Source organism: Ammospiza nelsoni, chromosome 11 (assembly GCF_027579445.1).
Source record: "Ammospiza nelsoni isolate bAmmNel1 chromosome 11, bAmmNel1.pri, whole genome shotgun sequence".
Lineage (NCBI taxonomy): Eukaryota > Metazoa > Chordata > Aves > Passeriformes > Passerellidae > Ammospiza > Ammospiza nelsoni.
In genome coordinates this window covers 16,975,877-16,992,832 of record NC_080643.1, presented here as the reverse complement: position 1 = coordinate 16,992,832, position 16,956 = coordinate 16,975,877, and the positions used below count along the sequence as shown (strand labels likewise).

General features: G+C 58.5%; 3 protein-coding genes across 6 annotated transcripts in view; all 3 read right to left on the bottom strand.

Moving 5' to 3' along the window:
- Positions 1 to 37: 37 nt before the first annotated feature.
- Positions 38 to 2,100, bottom strand: AMT (aminomethyltransferase). 2 transcript variants are annotated; one of them, XM_059480243.1, is made up of 8 exons: positions 1,796 to 2,100; positions 1,641 to 1,721; positions 1,407 to 1,538; positions 1,157 to 1,235; positions 907 to 1,052; positions 637 to 817; positions 370 to 525; positions 38 to 268 (listed from the first exon to the last, which is right to left on the bottom strand). In XM_059480243.1, exons 1-8 carry the CDS (start codon positions 2,081 to 2,083, stop codon positions 90 to 92), a joined length of 1,242 nt encoding a protein of 413 aa, XP_059336226.1. In that variant the 5' UTR covers positions 2,084 to 2,100; the 3' UTR covers positions 38 to 89. The 2 variants fall into 2 exon arrangements, with proteins under 2 accessions (XP_059336226.1, XP_059336227.1); XM_059480244.1 differs by lacking the exons at positions 907 to 1,052; positions 1,157 to 1,235.
- Positions 2,101 to 2,327: 227 nt separating this feature from the next.
- NICN1 (nicolin 1, tubulin polyglutamylase complex subunit) lies at positions 2,328 to 6,043 on the bottom strand. The gene is made up of 6 exons (XM_059480299.1): positions 5,879 to 6,043; positions 5,120 to 5,293; positions 4,724 to 4,837; positions 4,286 to 4,357; positions 2,727 to 2,831; positions 2,328 to 2,605 (listed from the first exon to the last, which is right to left on the bottom strand). The coding sequence occupies exons 1-6, from the start codon at positions 6,041 to 6,043 to the stop codon at positions 2,564 to 2,566; spliced, it is 672 nt and encodes a 223-aa protein (XP_059336282.1). The 3' UTR covers positions 2,328 to 2,563.
- A 1,421-nt stretch (positions 6,044 to 7,464) lies between these two features.
- Positions 7,465 to 16,956, bottom strand: part of DAG1 (dystroglycan 1) — a 49,792-nt gene continuing 40,300 nt past the window's right edge. For all 3 annotated transcript variants that reach the window (XM_059479929.1, XM_059479928.1, XM_059479931.1), the window contains exon 3: positions 7,465 to 10,148. In XM_059479929.1, the coding sequence (XP_059335912.1) occupies positions 7,740 to 10,148 (2,409 nt within the window). In that variant the 3' untranslated portion in view covers positions 7,465 to 7,739. The remainder of the gene's footprint in view (positions 10,149 to 16,956) is intronic.

Here is a 16,956-nt window from a genome sequence, read left to right as displayed (position 1 = left end):
TTTGGCATTGCCACCATAAACAGAGAGGGGGCCAGGGAAATGGGACAGGGTGTTTATTGGAGACACTGTGCCCACAGCAAGGGCTGGCCTCACTTCGCCATGTAGTACTGGGTGGGCACGAAGGGCATCTTGGTGATGACTGCAGGGTGCTGCTTCTTCCGCACCTCGACGGTGAGCTTGGTGCCAGCCCGGCTGTGCACTGCCTCCACGTAGCCCATGGCGATGTTCTTGCCCAGGCAGGGAGAGGGACATCCACTGGTCACTGTGCCTGGGATGTGAGGATACAGGGAGGTGAATGGGGCCTGGCCAGCCCCTGTCAGTGCCATGGCCCCAGCTCAGGATCATGCCAGCCCCAGTGCCCCCACCTACCCACAGGCCTGCCTTCAGGGCCCAGGATGGCCATGTGGGGCCGGATGGCGGGTCCCACCGACGTCAGCCCCACACGCCTGCGCCTTGGCTTCTCCTTCACTTGTGCCATGATGACAGCAGCACCAGGGAAGTCCATGGCCACACGCCGGCGCTTCCCTGCAGGGTAGAGATGGGTGAGGGTTGGTGATGCCTGACTGGTCCCCTTGTACCCACTGGGGACACCCTGCTGCTCTGCCTGCCCCAAGGAGGAGGTGGAGGTGGACATACCCAGAGTCCACATCAGCCCGGCCTCGGCAGGGGTGACAGTCTCGTCGATGTCATTGCCGTAGAGGCAGAGCCCGGCCTCCAGGCGCAGGCTGTCCCTGGCTGCCAGCCCTGCTAGCCACACATTGGGGACACCCAGGAGCTGCTCGGCCAGCTCCACTGCCCGCGCCGCGGGCACCGAGATCTAGGGCAGGACACGGGCAGGGTCAGTGGGGCACGGCCCTCCCCTGCCTTGGTACCACAGCAGGGATGCTGGCACAGTTCCCTGGGTACCTCCACGCCATCCTCGCCAGTGTAACCACAGCGCGTGACCCGGCAGCCCGGCACGCCGAACACGGTTGTGGAGATGCTATTCATAAAGGACAGCTTGGCCAGGTCATCCGACAGCCCTGCCTGCAGAACCCGTGCCATGGAGGGACCTGGGGAGGCAGGTGGTGGGAAGTGCCCAGGGAAGGGGGGCAGGTGGGGAGGGCGGTGACAGGGAGGGCAGGAGGAGGGCAGGCCCGCGTGGGGCCCCCACTACCTTGCAGAGCCAGCAGCGCATTGTCTGACACCTCCAGGTGCACATCACTGCCCGTGGCCTGCAGCTGCGCCGCTCTGTCCTGCCAGGGTGACAGTGGCTGCTAGCACGGGGGCCAGGCCAGTGCCAGCCCCACGCGTGGCCATGGCCACCTCACCCTGCGCAACACCGGTGTCACCAAAAGGCAGAAGGACTCATTCCCACTGAGTCCTTCTCCCTGTCCCACCTCCCGCGGGGCTCAGGCAGCCCATACCCTCAAGATGGCCAAGTCCTTGTCAGCACAGGCGGCGTTGGACACCACGTAGAGGTGATCTTCTGACGTGTTTGTGACGATGAGGTCGTCCGTGATGCCGCCCTTGTCGTTGGTGAGCAGCGTCAGGGTGCCCTGCGGGTCACGGCGGCATTGGCAGGCTGCCTGCACCCTCCCAGGGCATCCCGGACACCTCCGACCCCACCGGATGCCGGGTGCCTGCCCAGTGCCCCCTACCTGTCCTGGCTTCAGCTCGGCGATGTCCCCCACCACCAGGCTCTCCATGAACCTGATGCGGTCCCGGCCGTACACCAGGGTCTGCAAGGGGCCAGGGGGGTTGTGAGGTGGCGCGGCCGCCCCCCTGCTCCAGCCCCTCATCCCGACCCCGCTACCTGCAGCATATGGGAGACGTCGAAGAGGGAGCAGTGGCGGCGGGTGTGCAGGTGTGACTGCAGGTGGCCCTGCCCGTAGTGCAGCGGAAGGCTCCAGCCGGCGAACGGCACCATCCGCCCGCCGCGGGCCCGGTGCAGGGCATGCAGCGGCGTCTGCTTCAGCCGCGCCTCGCCGGCCCCGGTACCCCCGGCCCCGCTGCCCCCGGCCCCGGTACCCCCGGCCTCTCTCCGCGGCGCCGAGCCCGGGGGGCGGCGGGACAGCGCGGCGCGGCAGCCCGCCCGCAGCATCTTCCTCTTCCTCCTCCCTCCCGGCACGGCTCGGACCGGCCCCGGGGCGCCTGGGACATGGAGTCCGCCCGGCCCTGGCCCCGGCCCCCGCCCCTGGCCCGGCCCGCCCTCGGCACCGCCTCCCCGGGGCTGCCGGCACGGCCACCCCCATCCCCCAGAGACAGGCGGGCACAGGCAGGGCCAACGTAGCAGCTTTTAGTGGTGACCCCTCAGCAGCCCCGCACCCCTCGGTCCCCCCGCACGCCCTTGCAATGTCCGGGCTCTGCCCACGGGACGTGCCCAGGAGAGGCTCCCAGGGGTCTCTGGAGTGGCAGCGCTGCCCCTCGTGGCTGGGCAGAGCAGAGGGAGTCAGGGAAGGGGCACAGGGAGGGCTTGGGAGACCCGCGGGGTCAATGGCCGAGGCGGGAACGCAGGAGTCCACTCAGGCCCCGGGAGCACGGAAGGGGCACTTCTCCCCAGCTGGCACCAGCACCAGCGGGCTCAGGTGTAGGAAAGCAGGTTGACATCGTAGCAGCCATCCACCTGGGGAAGAGAGCGACTGTCACTGTCTGCACAGCACTGCTGGGATGCTCCAGCCCCTTTGGGAGGGCTCCTGAGCCCTGTGGCAAGGCCAGGCCCCTGTCAGCAGGGTGGTGGGACTCACGTCGAAGCGCCCGATGCGGGCAGCTGCCTGGCGAGCCCGGATCACCTCTGTCAGCACCCACATTTGCTGCACCTCTGTCGACACCTTCTCTGGATCGGGGAGCTCCTGGAAAGAAGTGGGCACAATGCTGTGGAGCAGTGATGGCCCGGATGGGCTGGATGATCCTGAGTTTGGGCAATGGTGTGGCTGGATGGCTTTGCCTCCCAGGGAGACAGGCACGTGATGGTGCCCACATTCCTGAGCTGCAGGTGGTTTCCCAACATGAGGTGAGCAGGGCCCCTCTCTAGGAAAACAAACCACTGGGGACATGGGTGAGCGACCCTGATCTCTGGGCGGCGTGGGGCCAACACAGCCCACCTCTGCTGGCAGGTGGCCAGGATGGGGACAGAAAGCTGATTGCTGGCTAATCATTAAAAACATAATCACGCAGTCCAGAGTTTCCCAACAGCCTCACTATGTGACGCTCCCTGGGCTTGAGGGCAGAATCCTGGGCACACGGGCTGGCTCACCCCAGGGACCTTTAGCCAGGTGGGACGTGTGGGCTCAGCAGCAGCTCTCCTGGCTGGGGCACAGCTCCCATGGGGGCACAGCTCCGTCACACTGGGCTGAGGGGTGCTTCGTGGTGATGTTGGGAAGAGCCAATCTCAGAGCAACCTCTGGCAGCTGCCTCGGATACTCCTTGCCAAGGGGAACATGATCCAAGCAATCAGCGAGGGACTGAGGTGCCCTCCCCAAACTGTGACACAGCTGGGCAAGGATTGGGAACAGCAGGTTCACTGCTGGTGCAGTGTGAGCACCGTAGCATGGAAGCCCAGCAGCAGAACTGCCCGGGCAGGTGTGGGCTGTGTGCCACCCTCCTGCAGGCAGCCCCTCCAGCTGATTCAGCAGGTTCCCACAGGCGAGCCAGCTCCCATCCTGGCCCTGCTCTGCCCGGACTTTGCCACCAAAGGTCACCATCTGCCAGGCAGATGTGGCTGGCAATCTGTAAACACGTGCCGTGGCTGTGATGCCCCTCTGCGCACATGCTGTCCTGGCTGGGCAATGTGTTCCCCAGAGCACACCCTCTGCACAGTACTGGGAACCAGCCCTGTCCCCACACGTTCCACCCAGCCTGAGCGATGCTGTGCACCCACTGCTCCCCCAGTGATGTCGTCCCTGTCCCTGTTCCCACACATCCCACCTGCCACTGCACCGTGCTGTGCACCCACTGCTCCCACGGGGATGTTCTTGTTCCTGTCCCATCCCTGTGCATCCCACCCATCGGCTGAGTGGCACTGTGCACCCACTTCTCCCTTGGTGACGTTCCTGTCCCCAGACTAGAGGGCAAATAGACTCAAATGTCACCTCAAATAGCACATCCCCACGGAGATATTTTTCTTCTTAGTACTGCAAACTACTTCCAGCACAAGGCGGGTTATTTCAGGGCTCCACAGCTATTCCTGGTGAAAGCCTGGAGCCAACAAGGCAGGCATGGGCCTGGCAGCCTCCTGATGGATGCTCATGGCTGTCACCCCACAGAAGCCCCTCCTTCCCCCAGAACCTCAGCAGTGATTACTCACCCCGTGCAGGCTGGCTGGCTGCTCCGGAGGGGTCAGCTGGGAGAGCCAGGAGGGAAAATCCTTCTGAGGACTCTGAAACAGATCCAGAAGGTCACACAGGATGTTCCCAACCCTATCTCCATCCTTTACACCAGGCAGCGTGCTGGGGCTTAGAGCCTACCCCTTGTGATACTGCTTTGGAAATGTCACTTTACTATCTTTAAAGACAATTTTGTAGGGAATTCTGTGTTTTGAGTGGCTGCTGGAGCAGTCCCTTCCCCAGCACCACTGGAGCACAAGTGGATCCCAAGTGCCCCAGCAAAGGACGAGGACTTGGAGGCACATCCCTGTGTGTGCTCCCCAGAGCTGTAGGGGGAAATGCAGGCATAGAGCAGGACAGTGGCTTGTCCAGGCCCTCTGCCCATGCCTGGCAGTGGGGCAGCTCTGGCACCTGCTCACCTTCTGCCCAGGGGGGAAAATCTGCAGGTCCTCGATGGTGAAGTGGAGCCAGACTGGGGAGGGCTGTCGCAGGATGAACCGCATTGCTGTCACCTGGTCCACGTCACACAGCATCTGCAGGGCAAGGGACAGGGAGAGTAACCACAGGGGCTGGCACTGACGGGGGGCAGCTTTTGGGGTATCCTCCCAAAATTCCCAACCCACCCCAGGTGGAAGAAGCCCAAGGGAAGCATTGTCGCACGAGGGCTGGCTGGGCTGAGTGGGGCACAGGGACTCTGGCAGCCATGGGGGTCAGTGGGACACGGGCACTGGAGCAGGAGCCAACCTGGGGTGTGGGCAAAGAGGGGTGAGCCCCGGGCGGGGGTTGATGCCACGGGCCCATCCGGACATGCTGACCTGGTGCCGATGGAGGCAGAAGTAGTCCTGGGAGCCCTCCTCGGTGTGCGGGCAAGGCATCAGGCACAGGTCCCGCAGGCAGGTCACCCAGCGCCGGGAGCCGCCGGGGCCGGGCCGCTGCACCCGCACGCTCAGGAACGCCGTGTAGAAGTTCCTGAACACGATCTCCTGCACCTGCGGAACCGGCGACCTCAGCCCCACAACAGCATCACTCCATGTACCTGCACCGGCATCTCCCTCCAGTACTGGGACGGGCACCGGCAGTCCCCCTCCCACAGGGAGATCAGCACGCCCCCGTACCCGCACCAGCAGAGCCCCATATCGGGACCCGCACGGGCATCCCCTACTCTATTGGGATGGGCACTGCATCCCCAGCATCCCGCCCAGCATCGCTAAGGGAGGTACCCCAGCACCGGCATCCAGCCGGTTACCGGCATCCCCTCCGCCCCAGGACCGCCCCTCACATGTTCCCCATCCCGCCCACGGCATCCCTTCTGCCCTGGGACCGCCCCCGGCCTGTCCCCATACCGGCACCGGCATCCCCACCCACCCCGCCCCGCCGCTGCCCCCGGCATCCCCCGTCCCACCCCGGGAGCGACACCGCACCCGGCCCTGCACCGTCCCCGGCACGGTCCCTGTCTTCCTCCGCACCACCCCAGCACGGCCCCCGCCGGTACCGCCCCCGGCATCCCCCCGTGACTCCACGGGACCACCCCGGTACCCCCCCGCCGGTACCGCGGCGGGCGCGGCCGCACTCACATCGGCGGCAGCGCCGCGGGGGAAGCGGAGGTCGATGACGGCGACGCCGGGCCGTGCGGGCTCGGCCCCCCCGGCCAGCTGCAGGGGGGCGGCGGGGCGGGGGGCGCAGGGCAGCGGGGAGCGGCCCGGCCCGGCGGGCGGACCCGGCCCCGCCGCTCCCGACATGGCGGCGCCGCGCGGCCGCCGCTCCGGGGCGGGGCCGGCCGGGGATGGCGTCACCGCCCGCGGCCGCCGCCAGGGGGCGCCCCCGCCCCGCCGCCGCCCTGGGGCGGCCCCGCCGCGATGGGAACGGGAGAGCGGGACCGGGGGCGGGACCGGGGGCGGGGCCGCGCGGGCTCCGGGCATCCCCCGCACCGGGACCACCCCAGCGCCTCCCCACACCGGCACCGCCATCCCCGGGCGGGTTTATTTTTGTCTCGGCCCCGCGGCGCCGAGACCGGAGCTGGGGGTTGAGCACCCCCACACCACCGCTGCCCTCCCGGGGCCACCCCGGTGCCCGGGCAGCGCCGTCCCGGAGTGAAGCGGCGGGTCCGGCCCCGGAGTGCGGGGTCAGCCCTCCACCCGGGGCGCACACGGGCAAATCCCGGCTGGGGATGCCGGGGCTCGGAGCAGACGGGATGGGGACGGTACCGGTACCGTGGCGGGTCCCCCGGGGCCGGCCCGAGGGGGCTGAGCCCGTACAAACTGCTGGCAGCCGAACACCGGTTTTTAAGTCTTTTTTTTTTAATAAAACAATCGGAGTCTGTATCAAAAATTTAGTAAAAAATTAGATTTGAGAGTTCACCGATTTTTTTTAAACTATTAACTATTCCTGGCGCTCTTTTTTTCTTTTCTTTTTCTTTTTATTATTTTTTTAAAACTTTTTTATCTTTTCCAACAGTGTCCAGGCTGGAGTGCCAGCGTGAGGCCAGCGAGGCCATTCCTGCACAGTCCCAGGGAGCAGCCGGGACAGAGAACACACCCTACTCTCATCAAAACACCCCACGGGGAGGGGGTTTTGCTTCAAATCGACCCCCCCAACCCTGGTGCTCGCTGGGAAGCAGAGAAGTTGGTCGTGGCACAGGGCTCGGCTCATTCTTCCGAGAGCATTCCCTACCCTGCTCAGCCATGGGCACCCCAGGCCAGGCTGACCCAACTCATGACTATTTTATGATGCGTGAGAAAGATAGGATTTCTTTGATTAAAAATAAAATAAAAATGATAAAAGAATCAAACCCCAAACCAAGAAGCTGATCCACCCCAAGTGGAGGAGGAAGGGGCTGGCTGGCCCCGCTGACCAGCCCGTGGAGCTCGCCTGCAGCACAGCACTGCCCTCCCCCTCCCCAAAAACTACACATCCCAGTTTAGGTAAACAGCAGATTAAATGTAAAAACTTAAACCATCAACTTCAGAAAGTCCCTTGAATTTAATTATTTTTAGGCTACCTTTCATGTTACGTCCTGTAGCTAGACACACGTGAATAGAAAAAACAGTACAGTTAGTGTTAAAGGCAAACAGCGGAGACCCAGAGTGCTACCCCAGTGCTGCCTGCTCCTCCCGACCCGGCCCGGCCCGACCCGTCCCGACCCCCCTCCCTGCCCACCGCCCGGCCCCGGCCGAAGCCCAGCCGCCGGGAAGGCGTCTTGGAGCCGAGAAATTTTTTTTTTCTATGAATAAAATAAAACCAAAGCTTGTTAGGCAAAAATAAAACAAGTGTCCCCCCGAGTCCCGCGAGCGCTGCGGTGCGGCGGGCGCAGCCGGGGAGAGCCTGCTGGGGAGCGGGCTGGGCTTTCGTGTTCCCGGCTGGCGAGGGGGCTGCCGGCCCACAGACAGCACCGGTGTGGAGCTGGAGGCCCCTTCTCCCCCGAGAGCCTCCTGTTTGTTAAGGGGGCACGTAGGGCGGTGGGGACCTGTACGGGGTCATGTTCTTCGGGCGGGAGCCTTTCCCCTCCATGGGGGCGGTGAAGGGGGGGGGAGGCTGGTAGGGCGGCGCGTTGGGGTCCTCGTCCCGCAGCGGAGTGTACTCCCCGATGGTGTCCTGGTTCAGCGGCGTGGTCTCCGGCATGCTCTGGTTGGGGTACTCTGGAGGGGGCAGTGGGGCTTTCTCCTCCTGGAGGATGAGGGGCATGCTGGAGGACGGTGGGGGCTTGGAGTCATCCAGCTCGTCGGCGAAGATGATGGGCACGCCTTTCTTAATGAAGGTGGCCTGGTCTTCGATGGTCAGCTTGCCTTTCCTCTTCTTGCGGTAGCAGATCATGGCGATGATGCCAGCCACGAGCAGGATGGCGGCCACCACCACGGCAGGGATGACGGTATGCAGGTACACATCGTCCTCGCTGCTCTTCTCGGGGTCTTTGCCTGCTGCCACCGTTGGCGTGGCCTCTGAGATCACCCTGCCGTCCTTGGTCACGGGGACAAACTGGATGTGCCTGCAGCTGCCGGAACCAACCACAGACACATTCAGAGGCTTGAACTCGGGCTGCAGGACATTGGAGAAAGCTGGGCTCGGCCTGCCGGAGTCGTCCGCAATTTTTTTGCTCAAAGTCCGGATCTGCTCCCGAGGGCAAGGCTCCAGGGGCAGTGTGTTGTTGGTCCACTCCACTACGATGGAGCCTTTGGCGATGTCCTGCACTGTGATTGTGCTGCTGTTCCTGTCGCCAAATGCCAGAGCCAGCTTCTTCACCAGCATGATCTTCTTATGGATGTCATTCACCACTGCATTATGGTCCCCTTCCAGCCTGGCCTTGAACTTCACCGGAGCCTTGTCTCCATGTGGGCGCTTGTGGACATGGATTTCAAAGGCATCCACGGCAAAAAGCCCGCCCTTGTCAGTGGCATACATGAAGTACTCGTGCTTCCCAATGTGGTTGTGGTCTGGCATGCCATACATGAGCTGGCTGGTGCTGTTGAACTGCACCCATGAATTCTCCTCGATCATCTGCTGCTCCTTCAGCTTCAAGGTCAGCTGCAGCTTGTCAGTGGTAGTGTCCTCCTTGTCGTAGAAGGTATCTGACGGTATCTTAACCTCAAAGTAGGTGCCCTCCCACGCATCGACCCTGTCGATGTGGTTAGTGAGCTTGGGTGGCTCGTTGGGCTCCCAGGGCCGGGGCAGCCCGCTGGCGGTGGTGCGCACGCGGGATGGCGGAGAGGCCGTTGTCAGCTTGGAGATGGGCGATCTGGTTGTGCTGGGGGGCTTTGTTGGACGGGGCGTTTTGGGCCTGCGAGTGGGCCTTCGTGTTATTGCCGTGGAGGAATCTGTCGTGGACGGGGTGGCTGGCTTCAGGGTGGAGACTCTTGGCTTCTTGGTGGTCGTTGAGGGTGGTGTGATCACTGCTGTGGGCTCTACGTACCCAGGCATGGTGGGGCGAATCGGCACGGTGGCAGTGCCCGTGCCTTCTGCCACCCTGGTTGGCTGGATTGGCCCCAGCGTGGGTGTCTGGACAATGGGGCCTCTGGTTCTGATGGTGACCGTCGGCTTCCTCGGCAGCGGGATGGGCTCCCGGACAGGGGGTGCCATTGTCTCTGTGGGAGGCGCGATGGCGGGTGACGTCGGCGTGGGGACAATCCTGGTGGGTGGCTCTTGTGCGGCAGTGGTGGGCGGCCCGATGGCAGTCAGAGGCGTGGGGGTGGCGTTGATCTGCCGCCGCATCCTCTTTGGGAGGTGAGGTTTCTTGTTAGCAATGTGCCAGCCAACAACAGGGTAGCCAAGGCGGGCAGACATGGTTCCTTCCTTAGCTGGAGCCTCCACCTTGCTGATGTTGGGGACGCTGTTTTGGCTCAGGGAACATCCCAGTTTCCATGAGAGTAAGGCCCCGTTTTCCACCACCTTCTTTGCATTTCCTGGTCCAGCCATGAAGGCCGACATATCAAAGAGTCTGTTATTTACAACAGGAACCAACTTCATGTTGTGAAGTTCCACCTCTGAAAAGCTTCTCATTCTGTTTAAGAGTTCAATCCTCTGCTTTGGTGTCATTTTTGTTAAGTCGGCATCCAGAATGACAGTCAGGATGGTGACTGGCTCTTCCGAGCCGCACACAAAGGGCGCCGTGTCACTTGTGTCCTGCACGGCCGCTCGCACCGACTGAGGCTCGTTGTGGTCCTCCTGGTGGACCTCCACGGAGAAGACGTTCGTGGTCTGTGGCACATAGCTCCCATTGGGGAAGGGCTGCAGAGTGGTCACTGAGATGTAGTGGACACCCTTGTCTGTGTCAAGGGGCAGCCCTTCCAGGGAGCTGCTCTCTGCATTCCAGTGCAACCAAGAAGGCAAGGAGTCCTTCCCAGCTTCCGAGATCTACCAAACAAACAAACAAAAAAAAGGCTTTTAGAAGTACAGCATGAGGACAGGTTCTATCAGCAGTAACGCTTAATTTCAAGGACTAAAGAAAAAAATCTGAGGTGTAACAACTGGGGAAGGAACATCCTGGCCAGAGTATGGCAGCCGTTGCCTCCTCCTCCACATGTTGGCAAGGATGAGCTCTGCAGGGGGCACCGGACCCAAAGGGCTTAAGGAGCCACAAGAGGTCATAAAGTCCCACAAGGCCCCCTGGCCTGCAAGTGCTCCAACACTTGCTGTGCAACTGCCAAGCACAAGTGGTTCATTTTCTCTGAGGGCAGACGGGGAGTTTACGTCATGGGGACAGTGACAAAGCTGAGGGTGAAGTTATGCTGTACAGCAGAGCTGATCTAACAACTACCCCCTTCCCACTCCTTCCTCTCCCAGCTTGGCCATCTTGCTCCTTTTCTGAACCCCATCACACCCTGCCCACCCCACACACATCAAGTTCAGCAGAACATGTATTTTTTCCACTTATTTTCAGCTTGTCTCACTGTCCCCAGAGCCAGGATGACCCAGAGGGGCTGGAAGCTGGCCAGCTATGGTTCTGAGTCCCTGGCCTGGCTGGAGCACAGCAGCTCTCAACAAGCAGCAGGAAATCCTGAGAGCTACCTGGTGTTGTCCTGCTCTGCCAGAGGAACTGCAGCTGAGGATAAAGGAAGGGAGCAGACCCAGTGTAAGGGCCAGTATGGGCAGGCAGGGATGTGGCACATGGGCTGAGGAATTGCTAGACATGACACAGGACAGCATGGCAGCCTGGCTTCACCCCCAGGCTAGCTAAAAAATGAAGCATTTCACTTTCACATAGTAACTTGCTGCTGCAAGGGAAGGCTTTGTCTCAGAACACAGGCACCTCAGGACTCCAGCACACTCCTTACTACCTCCTTCAGCCCATGGGACTCTGTCTCCTGCCCTGGGTTGTAGCTGAGGCGGGTGCAAACCCCAGTTCCCAGCAGCTGACATCCCTCTGCTCTACACAGCGGAGCCGCTCAGGCTGTGCGCTGGAAGGGCGAGGCTGCCAGCTCGGCGGGCTGTGACATTTCCCGGGGTGTAGGTACTCCTGAGTGAGTAACCCGAGCTTCATCACCTCCCAGGCCCGGGGGCGTTTGGCAAGTGCGCTGGCTGGGCTTTCCAGAACTCCACGAGGCATCTCCCTGACACTCAGAGCAAACAGGATGCTTTGGGGCTCATGGAGACACATTTAGCAGCCTGGTCCTGGGTCTGGGCTCACTGCAGTCCAACACAGAGCCAGGCTCTAGCTCTCTTCCTGAAAGGGTGCTTTGGTTCTCTGCAGTTCTGTAAAGCTTATACATATTTCATAATTTACCCAAATGCAAAGCTGGGAGAGGAGCTTTGCAAGGAAACCTGCCTGGCAGGAGCATCCCTGTATCCAGCAGCAGGTGCAGAGCCAGGGCTGGACTGCAGTGAGCCCTGGACTGCAGGTCCTGCTGGGGAAAGCCCCTGGATGGGCACACTGTGAGTGCTGGGTGCAGGCAGGATGCAGGCAGCACCTGGGGCTCACCCCCATGCTGTGGGTTCCAGCACTCTGAAGGGTCTGGGTGCACAGCTCTGCCAGAATAACGCAGGACCCAAAAGTCTTTTGGCAAGAGCAGCACAAAAAGCTTTTGTGCAAGAGCTGCAGAGGGTTTCAGCCAGCCTGGACAAGCTGGAGAGCACAGCATGAGCCACACGCTGGGCACAGCTTATAGAGCAGAGTTTAAAGCTCTCAGCACAGCTTTAGTTAACTCCTCACCAGCAACATCCCAGAGCAGAGAGTTCAGATTCCTGCTTACAGCAGCTGGAGGAAGCTGTCCCAAGGGCCCTGTCCCTCCATATATGCACCAACATGTGAGCATCCTTCCCCTAGCCTTGCTGTACCCACGTGTCTGGCAGAGGACAGGGTGTTTTGGCAGTGCTGTGGCTGTGTTCTCTCCTCCTCCACTGCAAGAACAGGAGCTGCTTTTAGCCCAGACATCCCAAAGGAAAGGCAGCCCTTCACCTGAGCTGGGCACAGGGAGCCAAGCCTTGCTCATGCAGGAACAAAGGAACGAATTGTCCTTCCTTGGCATTTCTTCTTCCAAAAGGGAACAAAGGCAGGGTCTGCTCCTGCCCAGCCAGAAGCACCGACCTGCCCCCATGTTCCTTTAAAAAAGTGTGATTTCATCACACCCTCTAAAAACTGAGATGCCAGGACAATGCTCAGTGCAATAAAGCATTTACAGTAGCAGGAGCTGGATCATTCCACTCTTTATCCTCTTGTGCCAAAATTAGCCACTAACCTGCCCACTGTGGAGGAGGGCTGGGCTGGGCACACATAAGGAACAGAAACAGGGGGAGCCAGGACAAAGCCACAGCATTATTGAGGCTTACACAATCAAGAAGAATAAAAACTTTAATAGTGAGTGGTTAAATTCACTCTGAGTGTGTAATTTTAGGCTACATTTGGAACAAATCTTCCCCTTCTGTGCACTCTGCAAAAGCCCTTAATTACAGGATCACACACTCCACAGAGCTTTCCTGAGAGCTGGAGTTCTCTGCTGCTGCCTCCCCCTGGGCACTGCCATGACTTGAGGAGAAAACCTACAAGCAGCAGTATTTTACCCAGTCTCATGCCACAAGGTGATTCTTCCTTCAGACATCTCTGCTCCTACTTCTGACAGCCAAACTCACTTCAGAGAGGTGCCTGACCCCACATGCAGAAATGATGGTGAGGGAGGCACAGGCCAATCTGAGCATTTCCTGCTTGGAAAACCATTTTTAACCTACAGTTCACATGTAGGGCCCATGCTAGAAAAGGAAACTGCAGCCAGACAGATTCACACAAAAAACTAGGCTCTCCTGAAAAACAAAAGCAGGCCAAGCAATCACTGACTGGGATGACTTGTTCTAGCAGGGATGCGACAGTTGCAAAACATTTATAAACCCACTTAAACTTGATTTAAAAAGAGCTGAGCTAGTTCAGCTGTATTCAGCCTGTGAGGAGATGTGGACTGTTTCTAAAGGCTCTGCAAGAGATGATTAAGAAAATCAAATTTATGTGGATTACTCCTATGAAGCCTGTGCCTCCACTGGGAAATCTTGAAGAAGGCAACAAGTCACAAGCATGCCATTTCTCTGCACTGCTTTAAACACAGCTACTGACCTGATAGCAGAAATCATCCATGTTCATGTGACAAAGGAAGAGCCCAGAAAGATTAGAATGGATAAAAAAAAGTTATTAGCATGATGGATAAAAATCTTGCTCCTAAACAAATGCTGACCAGCCTTGGCGTGGGTCTGTCCTGTCCACGTCACTGCTGTTTTTGCAGTGCTGTGAACTGTGAGGAGGGAGACCTGGACTCTGTTCCAGTAATGTTTCCTTCAAATATTGCTTCAAAGGGTATTTGTTAAGGCTACACATAGTTAATGATTTGGGATCTCTAGTTTTCATGTTAAAAGTTTTCCACTTTTCTATGTATGCAATAAGTATCAGCCTTAAGCCCTGCCATTTCCTTCAAGGGGTCTGGTTTCAAAATAACTCTTCCATTGCCCAAGTTTAAAAAAAAAGGCTGTCTTTGTTTTCTCATTATTTGAGATAATTGTAAATGAATGCTTATTGGCTAAAGATTACACAAGCCTGGCAGTGTATCGAAGACCATTAAAAAATAAGCCATGATTGTGATTTAAAATACATACAGTGAGTGGTCTGGCTGGTTTTGAAGACCTTGTTCACAAAATCCTTTCAGATAGACATGGCCTGTTATTTTTAGGCCAGCCAAGAGCAGTCAGCTCATGAAAGAAGATAGCTCAGTTTGACTTGTTTTTTTAAACTTGGATCTTAAAGCCCTGTAGCCAACAAGACAAAGATAAGCAAAGGAGCAGTGAGCAAAACTGCTGCCTCGAGGGAATTCAGTCAAAAACTGCATTCTTACTTACAAGAGGGCCCTTTAATCCTCCAGGTATTTAGTCCTCCTCCTTCTGATGAATCCCCTGAAGAGAAGGCAGTGAGCCCTTCGCCAGGAGACAGGAACCAGAGGATCCTGCCACAGGTCTCCACTATGGCACACCACTATGAAATCTTCCCAGTCCTGGAAGTACCCAGTGGGATCTGCCCTGTCTGTGCTGACAGACCCTCACACAGGCAGCAGCAGCAGCTGGGAGTCAGCTCCTTTCAAATGAGTCCTAAAACCCCCCTGATGACTGTTTTTGGGCAGGGTCAGCATGGACATCCTGCAGCTCTGCCAGATCTCCCACTGCCCCTTCCCCTCCCTGTGTTCAGCAGCTGCTGAGAGACAGACCCTGTGCCAGGGTTTTATCTGGGGTGCAATTACTGATGGCAATTTACTGTAGCCAGGCTCCCTCAGCATCATCACCCCAACACACATGGCCAGCAATGAGGAATATCCCAGCTGGGCCCTCCAGAAGGTGAACTGAGCTGAGCTGAGCCCAAATGACTGACCCAGCCAGTCACACCAAGTCTGCAGGCTCAGGCTCCTGCAAGCAATTAACCAGCAGGCAGGGGAGGAAAATGGAAATTCAAATGCAATTCAAATGCAAATATAACTGCAGAGAAAGAGTCAAGTCTAAGCTGTTTGCCTAAGCCCAAGCTTTATCTTAACTCCCCTGCTAGTGCTGCAGCATGGGCAGTGCTGGCAGCAGAAGCAACAGGCAACCTCAGCCCCAATGAGATCCATGGGCAGGCAGATTCTCATTGCCTTGTCCCACACAAACTGGGGGAGGGACACTGGCTTCAGAGCCACCCCAGTGCTGCTGGAACTGTGGGCACTGCAAGGAGCACAGGAGTCAGAAGTGATGGGCATGGGGCCTGCAGGCTCCAGCTCACAGGACAGTCCTTGTTTTGGGAGGCAGGTTCTGCCTGTGGATCCATCAGGTGCTCTCCTCAGCTGGCACAAAGGCTGCACTGTGCCTGCACACCAAGCTGTCCAGGAACCACAGCCCCAGGCAGGTCCCAGAGGCTGGAATGGAATGTGATGGTGCAAGGCAGGGGCTGGACAGCCCTCAGCACACAGCTGCCAGAGCCTGCCGGAGTTCAAGTGTTTGGACAAAGTGGACAAAGCTTTTAGACATATGGCAACTCTTCATGTTGTTCTGTGCTGGGCCAGGGCTTGGAATTGGTGGTCCTTGTGGGTCCCTTCCAACTGTGAATATCCTGTGATCCTATGAAGCTGTGAGGCTTTGGCCCCAAGGAACAGTCCTGCCAGGGAGGTTGGCCTGTGCGCATCCAGGAGAGGTCCTGTGAAGGATCCTCCAACCTTACTTGGCACCTCCTTTTCTCAAACACAACACAACTGCAAATTAGGACACTAGAAGACCATATCTAGAAACACAAGGCCCAGAAAACAGTGGTGCAAGGAGGATGGGCACCTCTCAGAGCCTTCTGCTCACTGGGCACAGCTTACTGTGCTGCTGCAGTGCTGTGCTATGGGAAAGCTCAGGCTGGAGACAGGAAAGTTGTGCTTGGCACAGCGAGCAGGAAGGACTTGCAACACAGATTGCTTCCCTGTGGAGGAGACTGCCTTACCTGCCAAGGTTTTTGGGTATCCTCAGCAGACACTGCTCCTCTGGGCTGCTGTGTACCTTGCTCAAAAGACCCAGGAACTCACGGACAAAACAAGCACAGGACATCTCATGCAGATGTCTCTGCCCCTGGAAGTCTAAAAACAGCCCAGAGACTGGACTGGCTCTCAGAAGTACGTCAGCCTCGGTGACCCGAGCCTTCATTACCAGCAGGAGCTCACCGCCTCTGCTCAGAGACCAAAAGCTACACAAGAACAGCCAGTAATTGGTGCTTCCTTTGTGCACAGGTAGGTCAGGATGCTTGAGCTAACCCCACATTCTGGTCCCAGCCAAAGCCCTGCAAAGCCCCTCCTGTATGTCTCCATGCAATGAAGCTGCTGCTTTAGAAAAACAAATCAAACCCAACCCAGAAAGCTGAGCTAAGGGAGAATAAGGCTTGCAGAGGCCACATCACTGGTCCTGGCCCTCATCTTCAAGTTCAAACCTCAACCTCTCAAGGACCAGGCAGCAAAGCTACTCAAAGTAGCTGCTCTACTTTTATGTGCTCATGACAACCTGAATGGGAAGTTTACATGTCTCCTGCTAATCTGCATTTTCCAGCCATTCAAGGAGCGAGTGAAGCCTCACGCACAGAAAGCAGCCCCCTCCTATGTGGATGTGGGCTCAGCCTGCCCTCCACAGGAGCTGGGCTTTGTCTGAGCAGCTCCTTTACTATCAGTGAAATGGCTCTGCAAAGGTGCAGGCTGAGCAGCTACGCCCAGCTCATGCCACCCTCGCATACCCCTTCCATGACGGCTTCTTTTCCAGCTGCGCCTCTGTGCTGGCTATAAGGACACCATTCAGCGTCCCACTCTGCCTGGGCAAGGGAACACAACAGCTGTTTCACTGGGAGGTCACTACAAAACATTGAGTGTCCCAAGAAATCCTCCTTTCATCGGCCCATGCAAGCAGCTTGGAAGGATTTGTTTGGCCTTATTGTTGGAGCGGGCAGGCGCAGCCCGCCCGCGCCAGGGCTGGGGTCAGCACGGGCTGCCCACACCCAGCTCTGTCCCTTGCCCAGGGGGCGAGCACGGGGCAGGAAAAGCCTCAAACAGCTTTAAAAAAAAAAGTTTGGTCGGGCTCTTCTTTCAGCGCCACTTTTTATAAGCGAAAGGCCAAAGGGAAGCAAAAATACCACAGAGCGGGGATGCCAAGTGCTGGGGGTTTAGTGCTGCCACCGCACAGCTAACCAGCCCTGGCAATTTATTCC

Coding starts and splice junctions, on each gene's coding strand:
- AMT (XM_059480243.1), bottom strand. CDS start 2,083: ATGCTGCGGGCGGGCTGCCGCGCCGCGCTGTCCCGCCGCCCCCCGGGC. Junction 1,539..1,640: donor CCGAGCTGAAGCCAGGACAG/GTAGGGGGCACT, acceptor CGTGACCCGCAG/GGCACCCTGACGCTGCTCAC. Junction 818..906: donor CTGGCGAGGATGGCGTGGAG/GTACCCAGGGAA, acceptor GTCCTGCCCTAG/ATCTCGGTGCCCGCGGCGCG.
- NICN1 (XM_059480299.1), bottom strand. CDS start 6,043: ATGTCGGGAGCGGCGGGGCCGGGTCCGCCCGCCGGGCCGGGCCGCTCC. Junction 4,838..5,119: donor TCTGCCTCCATCGGCACCAG/GTCAGCATGTCC, acceptor CTTGCCCTGCAG/ATGCTGTGTGACGTGGACCA. Junction 2,606..2,726: donor CCCGCATCGGGCGCTTCGAC/GTGAGTCCCACC, acceptor TCTCTTCCCCAG/GTGGATGGCTGCTACGATGT.